This window comes from Neoarius graeffei, chromosome 1 (genome assembly GCF_027579695.1).
Source record: "Neoarius graeffei isolate fNeoGra1 chromosome 1, fNeoGra1.pri, whole genome shotgun sequence".
Lineage (NCBI taxonomy): Eukaryota > Metazoa > Chordata > Actinopteri > Siluriformes > Ariidae > Neoarius > Neoarius graeffei.
Window position 1 is genome coordinate 109,493,618 of NC_083569.1, and position 11,404 is coordinate 109,505,021.

Consider the following 11,404-nt stretch of genomic DNA (forward strand, 5'->3'; position numbering starts at 1 on the left):
TAATGAGGCCCATTTTGGACCATGTGATCCTCATACAGAATATTACAGCAGGTTTCTAAAAATTAAGCCCTTTTTTCAAACTTTGATTGTAATATATCAAGAACGGATAAACGTTTTAATCCCTGTAAAAAAATGTTCTGCATTCAATTCTGAATTCACTGAGAGCAGTTTCAAGCAATTTGGATTGAATTTTAATTTTCACTTGATATGCATGCTTGATGCTGCTTGCTCTATAATGTATTGAATGGAGGCAGGTTATGGAATAGAGCATAAGGCTTAAAACACTAGGGGGCGTGTTGCTGTAGAAAATTATCAATGGTGGGGTGGTGTGATGAGGCCCAACAAAAAGTTTATCATGGAGTTACCATCTAAAGTTGATTATTTTCCTCTGATGACATGTCTAAAGATGTTGGTGAATTTTGTTCCTTATTATTTGTCCCACAGCAGGCAATTGTTTCAACATTAAAATGCTGATGGTCTGGAACCAAGAACTGATGCATTTTAATATTACTGCTGAGACAGAGCTGGATAGAATATTGCCCTCCTGAATCAGTTGTCCTCGAAAGAAATAATAATAATTAATCTGTGCTAGCAACAGTAGCACAAATTGTTACTCTCACTCAGGATCTTTCTACTTTATTATTATTATTATTATTATTATGTTTTTAGGATGCTATTTCCCCCTGAGTTCTCAAACCAATCATCACCAAATTTCACATGAAGGATACCTCTGGGCTGAATTATGTTGCTATGACTTTTGGTGGTGATCTGGATCACCAAACCGGAACGATCCATGAAAAACAGGCTTTTTTTTTTTCAATCACTTATAATTCTGTCAAATCTCTTTTTTTTCAATCTTTTTTCTTTTTTCTTTTTTTTTATTTAGGGCAGCAGGGTGCAACTTTTCCTTGACCTTCAATTAATAAATGTCAGCTAACGCAAATTACTGTGACTTTAGTTACAGTCTGTATCTAGTTTACAAATTGCAACAAACTAACTAGATAGAGATTGTGACTAAAGTCACAGTAATTTGCGCTAGCTGTTACAAACTGGGACTGGGACATCTGGTCGCTGTACACTATAGATCTGGAATGGTAAGAGATAGAGAATGACACTTGGTGAGGAAAAGTTGTGCCCACCACCCTGAACAAAATTAAAAAAAAAAAAAAAACCTGATTGAAAAAATTATAAAAATTGACAGAGTTATACGTGATTTTTGAAAAAAAAAAAAAAAAGAATCTGTTTTTTATGGTTTGGTGATCCGGATCAGCACCAAAAGTCATAGCAATATAATTCAGCCCAGATGTATTCTGCATATGAAGTTTGCCAGCACTTTTAGTGCAAATTAAATAGAAGCTACATTTATTAATACTAATGCTAACAAAACTGCCTTCAACCACATAACTACATATTTACTTACAACATAAAAACAGTAACATCTTTCATCTCAGACATAATCATTTGTGAAATTTGTGCAGTGTAACACTTAAAGGTAGTAAAAGTCCGGCATCTTCATGATTTGCAATTATTTCCTTACCATTTATTAGAATACTGAACTATCCAATTTTATGTAATGGTTTGGCCTTTTAAACAAGCAAAAACATGGAGTGGTTCTCAAAGATGTTCCATGCTGCAACCACAATCTGCATCCTGTTTTTCATCGGACACTGGCTGATCATCAGCTGTGTGAAAATTTCAGTGGGCTTGACTACAAAGCCAGAGCAGCATCTTATTAATCTGACTTTTTCTTTCCTCCCTGTAGGATCAGAAACAGACCGAGTCTATACAGGTACTGCAAAGGCAGCTGGAGAATGTGACTCGGCTTGTTCTTAACCTGTCGCTGCAAGTGAGCCAGCTACAAAGAGAGGTATGGAGACTCTGCCCTTACCACAACTACTGTAAACGTGCAAGTGTTTTGAACGGTATAGATTGCATTTTATGTTGATCGTTAAACTGTTGATGGGTGAATGGTGTTGTGTTGTGCAGGTCTCTGACAGGCACAGCTACCTGCTGCTGTCTGTGGTCCTTGGCTCGCTCATCTGCATCGTCATCTGTGTTAATTACTGTCGCATGCCAGCTCCCTCTGCAGAACCTGACGCATCCATACCAAACTCCTACAGTTACTGCTGCCTTGACAGGTGAGCGTCAGTACTCACTAAAAGGTTTAGATGGGTTTTACTTGAGGTGGATTTGATTTCATCTAATCCATACATTGACACTGACTTTCAGAGAATCCCCTGGTTATGAGGATGTGAACCCAAAGCGGAGAGCGTCCTATCCATTTTCGCAGTCATCCCTGCAGATTGCAACTACTGAAGGTAGAACTGCAGTACACTTTCAAGAAAGATAGCATTACTAATGCCAAAACGGTTATGCTGCAATCCTACAGTAAGAACGGTGTACCCAGGAGCAACAGATTTCATGTCCTGGCTATTCAGAGCTTTTAAATAGGATTTTTTTTGTTGTTCTTGTTGATTAGTTGATCATTTGGTAGGTACGTATGTTTAAATATGATGCAACGCACTTCCATGCTGGAACTCTAGCATACGAGTAATGTTCTGAAATCTGCCATGAGCTGAAAAATACACGTGCGTCAAGTCCAGTTGGCAAGCACAGTCACCTCATGGTTAAGTATACTATGATCACCAGACTCTCTAATTTCAGGTCAGATTCAGAATATTTATTGTCATTGTCACAAAAAGAACAATGAAATTTCGTTGGAGCATCCATACAGCAGAGTTGATAAAGTGCAAAACCCATAAATAAATACATACCCCCCTAAGTAACCCAATGTAAACATTTGACCCAGAATTACCTCAGTACAACAACAAAAAAAAAAAACAGCATAGCAGATAGCAGCATAAGTTCTTAAACATTTTATAAAGTGCAGAGCAGGGACATTCAGACAGATACCGGAGTATTATGATATTGTATAAACAGTGCAAAAACCAGATCAGTGCCATGATAATGTTATAACGTTATTGTCTGGGGGGGTCAGGGGAGAGAGAGTAGTGACAACTGCAACAATGCAAACCAGTTCAATGATATTAATTGGTGGATGTGGCAGAGTTCAGTAGCCTCACAGCTTGTGGATACAGGCTATTGGCCAGTCTGGATGTTCTGGCCTGTATGGACCTGTATCTTCTCCCTGAGGGCAGCAGGTGGAAGAGGTGATGAGCAGGATGGTGCTGATCCCGCAGGATGTTGCGCACTCTTCTCAGACAGCGAGTGGAGTAGATGGTGCTGATCTCTGGGAGAGTCGTTCCAATGATTCTCCCGGCAGCTTTCACCACCCGCCGAAGTGCCTGCTGGTTGGCCTTAGTGCAGCTGGAGAACCGCACTAGAAGTCCATGTGTCAGCACACTACTGATGGCACAGTTATAAAAGTTCACCATCAGAGGTCTGGGGATATTAGCGCTCCTCAGCTTCCTCAGGTGATAGAGCCACTGTTGTGCTTTTCCTACGGCTTGTGGGAAAAGCTTGTGCTTTCTTTTATTCTATCTACATTCACTGGATATGAGCAATCGTGTGCTCTGATTGGCTACTCTACTACTAGGATATCAACTCGTATACCATTAGTAGAGGAAAAAAATGGCGGAACCTGTTGCTGAACCAACTGAGGATGAAATAAACACTCTATTTAAAAACAAAAACCCCCAAAATAAAAAAGCAATAAAATATGGAATAAAAGTATTTGATAATAAGAACGCTTTTTTTTTTTTTTTTTTTTTTTTTAATAATTTTTCAACAGTTGTAATTTATCGCGTTTTTCACAAATCGCTCCTGTCATTTCACCGGTTTGTTTACATTCTAAGCAGAAATGATTTTGTCGTTTATCGAATGTGCAAAAAATAAAAATAATGCTCTGTTTCTTAAAATCCAGTGCATGTGGATAGAATAAAACAGTTATTCCACTCAATCTCGTCGTACATGGCTTATAGCCAACTCAGTGTTATGTGCCTCGTCGGCTATCAGCTCATGTACGACTTGATTTCATGGAATAACTATTAAATATCTGTGATTAAAGGACTGAAGGCTGTACAGGTCATAGCCGTAGACTTGCTGACGTTTTGTCAAGGGTGCAACCATCCTGCTAGTTACTGTTGGAAGATGATAATAACTATAAACAATTTGTTTTCCCTCACTCTGTAGTAAAGCACAACTAGCTTAGCATACATGGTTAAATTACTTGAATTATGTTTCCAGGCAATGGAAAGATGGAACTGGGCAGGGCACTGCCTAATGAATTTATGACTTGTCCACTTCTACAGTACCAGTGAAAAGTCTGGACACACTTATCCATTCATAGTAATAAGTTGGTGTATTCAAACTTCTGTTACCGTATGTACAGTCAAAAGTACATTTTTGCATATGGGTGAATATCATTGGGGAGTGCTTTTTCAGGCCCAGGATTTCCATAAATTCAAATCTTAATTTCCCATTCTTTTTAGGTCCCATTAGAAATAATTGACATTCAACATTATGAAATGAGTATTTACTGAGCTCCTGCACATTTTTTAAATTAATTATGGGATATTAATTAGAGCATAAACCATATAATGCGTCCACCCTGTCATGGACATATGCAATTCTGTTAAAATGTGTTTTCATTATAATAGTAACATAAAAATAGACTTTTCTGATAGGTATAATGTCCCCTTTTCCTACTGAGGGTTATTAATTTAATTTTTTAAATTATGAATTAATAAAACTCTGTGCAAACTGTCAATTTTAAAGGAACTCTTACCATCCGCAGATATGTTTTCGTCAATTTTGATAAAACGGTGATATTTGGATGGAATTCTTACTTCCATGTTATTGCCCTGAACTTAACTACAGAACACATTTGATTAAATATACAATATTTAACAGGATAAACTAATTATAATCTAAAAATATCAATATGACAGGGTGGACCAGTGCATGACAGGGAGGACCGGCAGACGACAGGGTGGACACATATGCCGCTTTTCCACTACAAACACGGCTGAGCCGTGCCGTGCTGAGTCGAGCTGAGCAGGGCTGTTGGAGTTGCATTTCGACTACAACCGCGCTGAACCGTGCTGGCTGGAAGTGGGTGGACACATTGGGTGGAGTTAGCGAAAGTGGGTGGACGTCACGTGATGTCGTTAAGCAGCGCAAACAGTGACATCAGGGACAGTGGCGGAACAAGTCAGAGCCGGGCCGGGGGCGGGGCAAATGACCGGGCCCTTTATTAAAGCTTATCATAACATCATTTTAGGCTACAAAATGTCCGCAACTGCGGTGTTTACCAATTTCAACACTACCGGGTGCAACTATGTTATTTAGTACATCAAGTCCTTCAAACGAACATGTAACTCAGAAACAAAAAACATTAGGATACTGTACATGGCTCATAATAAAACATCAATAGCCTATACTGCGCACATTATTTGAAGGGCATACGAATGAGCGCTCAGAGGTTGCAACGGTGACAGGAAGAGTCAGAAATAAAAGGAGGGCGGTGCAAACCTCACTGAATGCACTGTGTTTACCAATTTCAACACTACGGGGTGCAACTATGTTATTTTGTACATTAAGTCCTTCAAACGAACATGTAACTCAGAAACAAAAAAACATTAGGCGACATACTGTACATGGCTCATAATAAAACATCAATAGCCTACTGCGCGCATTATTTGAAGGGCATACGACGAGCCTTGCGCTCCGCGAACTCGTCCACGATGCTCTGTATGTCACTGATTCAGTGAGCTTTTAAGCGGTAGTCTCACGACCCGAATAGTAAACAGTAAACATGGAGGACATGGAGTCGTTAGTGTTGCTGGTCTTGGTGCTGTGGCTTGTTGTCACCGACAACGCGGACAGATACTGGCAAGAGCGTATAGATGAGGCGAGGCGCATAAGGCTTCAGAAATTCTCGTAATTCGTAATTATTCTTCTTCCGGGTTTACGGTGTTTACAGATCCCAGCGTGCTCGCGGGGCGTGTGTGGGCATGTGAGGACACTCCTCCTCACCAATCAGTGCACAGGGGAGTGTCTGCTCACGCCCCCAGCCTCACTCGGCACGGCTTGGCTCGCTTCAGCCCCACTCCAAAATGGTGCAAGTTTTAGGGGCTAAGCAGGGCTGAAGCGAGCTGAGTCGTGCTGGTTTTTGGTAGTCGAAACGCGAGCCGTGTCGGGCTGAAGTGAGCTGAAAAAGGGTAGTGGAAAAGGGCCAATAGGCTAATCAAGTTTGGCAAAACATGAAAATTTATTAAAATGAAATTGTTTCTGTTTTATTTGGTCATTAGTCTTTTTAACAAGAAATACAAAGTAGGACACAAGACAAACAAAACATAAGAGATTCAATTCAATTCATATCAATTCAATTCATTTAAGATCTCCTGAACATACAGCCATGACTCCCTGTCCACTTGTAGGGAGCGTTTATTGACGGGTTGTGGCTCCTGAATAAAACAGATAATCTGTTGGTCTGCATACCAGTTGATGTCTTCCCGTGGGCTGGGCCAGTCTCATCTCATCTCATTATCTCTAGCCGCTTTATCCTTCTACAGGGTCGCAGGCAAGCTGGCGCCTATCCCAGCTGACTACGGGCGAAAGGCGGGGTACACCCTGGACAAGTCGCCAGGTCATCACAGGGCTGACACATAGACACAGACAACCATTCACACTCACATTCACACCTACGGTCAATTTAGAGTCACCAGTTAACCTAACCTGCATGTCTTTGGACTGTGGGGGAAACCGGAGCACCCGGAGGAAACCCACGCGGACACGGGGAGAACATGCAAACTCCACACAGAAAGGCCCTCGCCGGCCCCGGGGCTCGAACCCAGGACCTTCTTGCTGTGAGGCGACAGCGCTAACCACTACACCACCGTGCCGCCGGCTGGGCCAGTAGAATTTATTAATACCATTACGGCCCATGCACTTCACTAAAACACTCTGTTCAGATTCTACTTCAAGAATAATGCCTGGATATGCATCATCGTCATAGCTTATGACACACCATTGTCCAGTGTGTTTTGGCTCGATTTGTTCAGGGCGCCATTTGGTCTGACTAGTGCCAGCGTTCTCTATACCGCCGTGCAACTTCTGCTGCACTCAGAGGCATGTCCTGAATGAAGGCACAGATTACATGCAAATGTAAATAATTACTAACTTACGTTAGACTATTTATTATTAAAATGTTCTTTTATTTCCACCTCAATATTTCAAATTAAACATACCATACACACATAGTGTAACCTGCAATGTCCACCCTGTCGCATGTATGTCCACCCTATCAGAGCTAAGTGAACGACAGGGTGGACATTTTTAGCTATTAGTTAGCATTTCAGGTCACTACACTCTGTCCTTAGCTAACTAGCTAGTATGTCCTTGAAGAGAATTTTATGTACATAAACCTGCATATTTTGTAAATAATAAACATTTAACACATCCTTCAATATTATGCTGATAGGGTGGACATGGTAAGCTTAGTTAGGTGAAGAAAACACACTTAAACCAACAACAAAGATCAACACAGAGGTCATCAGACACACTCACCTCAGCAGTTAAATGTCCCGCCACTGAGTAGAGAAAAAAATGTTGTTGTGATGTCACTACAGTAGAGGACCTCTTCTTCAAGGGACAGATTTCTCAATACGACAGGGTGGACAATTGTTTCGGGGACATCTAAAATCTTTTCATTTTTTATGAAATTAATTATTATTTTTACTACCAAATGATAAATGACCTTGAAGTGGGCAAGGTATTACTTACCAAAATAACAATTTAAAAGAAAATCTAAGGAAAAACAAATATGATATATTTTTTCATATTGAAATCTACTGAGTGGTGTAGGGGACATGCCAAAATAGCATGCGTCCTATCACATAAAACTGAAAAAAGTCTTTAATATGAATGTAAATTGCTAAGAAATGGTGTTTTGTGAATGCAACACATGAAGCTCAGTACAATGCACCCTTTATCAATTAACTTTATATTATATCAACAGTGCAAATGACTTGTTTTATGTCCAGGACAGCAAAAGGCACCGCTCAGTGATATTCACCCATATTGACTTCACGAATAAAGTATTTTGCTTGGCTAATAAAAAGAATGGTGGTAGTGTAAGAAAAACGTAGTTGAAGCTAGCCATAAAACTTTATTTTAACTTCATTCATTGTGGTAAATCGATCAGAAGTGCTTATAAAATGATGCTTGCATCTTGCGCTTTGACAAACCTTTATTAGCAAGAACCATATCAGAGACAAAATACAGATGCAGGATTTTTTTTTTTCTGTTAGATGTTCTGAGAGGACTGGATGTAAGAAAAGTTGTTCATGAATCAAATTTTGTCCTAAAGCCTCGGTCACAACCGGCCGTACGTGCTCCTACGGCCAGTCTACGTGCAAAAAACGCAAGAAACGCACGGCGGGCGCGCGTGTGACGTGCTGATTTTCGAGCCGTAGACTGGCTGCAGAGGTTCTTTGTCATGTCAAACAACCTCTATGGGCGCTTACGGTTTTTTTCAGGTTGCAAGACAAACTTACGGCCAACGCGCATCTTTCTCCATGAACAAAAAAAAAACGCAGCGATTTGGGAAACGCCAAAAATCGCACGGCCAAAAAAATCGTACGTCCGATTGTGACCTAGGCTTAACACTCGGGCACACGGGCCACAGGTTGTTGTGGTTTTCTCCCCACCCCACCCTCCTTCTCCTTGGACCTGATCATGAAGCCTCAGAAGATTTGATCATTTAGTTACTGCAAATGACCATTCCTTCATTCCATGTTCTTTTTGGTAACATTCAACTTTTTACTTTTCCAGGTCCAAGTGAAGCATATAATGTAGAAACTCGGAGGAATTCAACCGGGAGTAAAAAGGTATTCAGACTAGTAAATAGTACTGAAATGCAGTCAATTGCACATGCTAATTATTTATGTCCTGTTTCAGGTTCTGTGTACCATTTTGGCTAATGAATCAATTTTTCACATGAACGAATGCTCTGTCTCTCCTTCCAGAAAAAGCGTTGTAAGATGAAATCCGGCAGAAAGCCAGAGACTATAACTCCCACACTACTCTCCACCCTGTCAGCCCCCAATGGAGGATTGCAGTATAACAACCACTGTCCCCATAATATGGACTTAAAACTGCCTCCTTGTAGCCCTGGCCCTCCTCCCTTCTCCTTTAGAAACTCTCAATCAGAGGGAAGCTCTGGAGACTCCTCCCAGTCAGACGAGCCTTCATTCTGTGGTATCGCCTCCTGTAGCCGCATCTGTGATCCTCTGCCTGCTCCAAAAAGCCACTCGAAAAAGAGGAACCGCTTGAAAAAGAGCAGCACAGTACTCAAGCAGCTTCTTCAGCCTGTGGAGTGTAACGGCCCGCCAATCGCATCTAAATTCACCCTGCATGGCTTAATCACAGGTTCCACAGAGCTGAGCACCAACAGTCTAGGAGTCCCTTTGCTTCGTAGAAAGAACAGTTTTGACTGACAGTGCTAACGATGCTGATATCTGTAGCGACTGCTAATTGGTAGCTACTAGGTAAGCTACACCAGTAGCTTTAACTCCTGCGGTAATATGGTTCTTCTGTGGCTGTAGGAAATATGCCTTCAGAGTTGTGGACACTGGGACAATCATCGATCATCATCTGCCAAGCAGAGAGGAATCAGTCAGTCAAAATCATGACTAAAACATGATTTAAAAAAATGTCCTAATACACTGCTGTTTTTAGAAGGAAAAATCATTTGCACAGTTTTTAAATTGGTATGGCTTGCCTATGCTTTACATTTTTAGACTGTGAATTTAAAATGTAGTGCGAGTCAGTCAAAAGCAGATTGTTAATTGCAAAATGTTGCTATTTTTTTTGATAAAAATGAATCAAAAACTGTTTTATACTCTGAGTCATCTTATTATTGAGAAGCCAGAAGACACTAAAATGCAGTGCCCTCTAGAAGAGGAACAAACATATTGGTACCAGAAGTGGATGAAAAGCTCCATTGCACACCCATTACTGTTGTAAAATTCATGACTCACTACTAAACATTACAGGGTTGGTAACCCTAACCCCACTGTAGTACTTAAATTATGTTTAATAAGGTTGAAGACACTCAAACTACCTGCAGATAAGTAAACGTTCAAAAATATATGGTCTGTAAACTATTGGTTGGTGCAGCAGCAATAGGTATAGCATTCCATAAAGTGTCTGATGCAGCTTTGTAAAGTGCAGGTGTGCAGTGGTTCTTAGTCATACTGGGTTAGGTGTTTGACTAGCCCAGGTGAGAGTTGGGAAGCTGCAGGTTGTTGAGTACCGTATTGGCTCGAATATAAGACGGTGTTTTTGTTGTAAAAAATAGCTCTTAAAAAGGGGGGTCGTCTTACATTCGCGGACTAGACAAAATGCCGCCAAAAATGAAAGTGAAAGTGAGGACAGTGAGAGTGAGCAAAGTGAGGCTGAGGATCTCTGTGCTGAGTAGCTGTAATTTAGCAAACTACCCTTTCCATTGTTTCAGTTGTTTATTATTATAAACCTTAATGTATTGTTTAATGCATTGTTTAAAGCATTTGCACTGTTCTGCAAATTTATTCCATATACCCGTAGGCTATGGGAAGTTAATGCATTGACATTCTGAAGTTTATGAACTTTCAATCTAAACCTGACAAATTTGTTGAATTAATGCAATTTAAATGTTTTAATTTGGCTTGTCTAGTAGCCTGCAGTTTAGCCTCTTTTTTTACTTCTATGAAAAGTGTTCACGGAAATGAGACTGAAATGACCTCTATTTAAATGTGAAAAACAAAAGCCTCTAATTTTAAACAGAATTTTGAAATAAATACACTTTATATGAATGAACATTTGGTCTTCAAAAAACTTTTTCCCCAAAGATGAACTTGGAAAAGGGGGGGTCGTCTTACATTCAGGGTCGTCTTATATTCGGGCCAATACGGTAATTTTTTGCTTCACCTTTCCTTTACCAGGAAGTCCCACTGAGATTGATTTTTTTTTTTTTAAACAAGAGAGACATGGCCAAGATGATATAAAAAAAATGACAGCTGACGCAGAAAACCATTCACATTCACACCTACAGTCAATTTAGAGCCACCAATTAGCCTAACCTGCATGCCTTTGGACTGTGGGGGAAACCGGAGTACCGGAGGAAACCCACGCAGACACGGGGAGAACATGCAAACTCCACACAGAAAGGCCCTCGTCGGCAACTGGGCTCGAACTCAGGATCTTCTTGCTGTGAGGCGACAGTGCTAACCACTACACCACCGTGCCGCCATTATTAACATGTAGGTATAAAATAAGTGCTGCCGGGTGAGGTTTGTTTTGCCTGGCAACACTTGTTTTATAATGCAGTATTTTTTCGAACTAAAATTGGTAGGTGGTATATTGACCTGTCAAAAGCGGTAGACGGATGCGGTATGAGTAA

The 11,404-nt window shown here is 40.6% G+C and overlaps 1 protein-coding gene across 3 annotated transcripts in view; it reads left to right on the plus strand.

The window, feature by feature from the left end:
- The window catches only part of LOC132881724 (SUN domain-containing ossification factor-like), a 66,736-nt gene extending 56,878 nt beyond the window's left edge, over nt 1-9,858 (plus strand). For all 3 annotated transcript variants that reach the window (XM_060914531.1, XM_060914542.1, XM_060914551.1), the window contains 5 exons: nt 1,763-1,867; nt 1,987-2,138; nt 2,230-2,318; nt 8,797-8,852; nt 8,991-9,858. In XM_060914531.1, the coding sequence (XP_060770514.1) occupies nt 1,763-1,867; nt 1,987-2,138; nt 2,230-2,318; nt 8,797-8,852; nt 8,991-9,461 (873 nt within the window). In that variant the 3' untranslated portion in view covers nt 9,462-9,858. The remainder of the gene's footprint in view (nt 1-1,762; nt 1,868-1,986; nt 2,139-2,229; nt 2,319-8,796; nt 8,853-8,990) is intronic.
- The last annotated feature ends 1,546 nt before the right edge of the window (nt 9,859-11,404 follow it).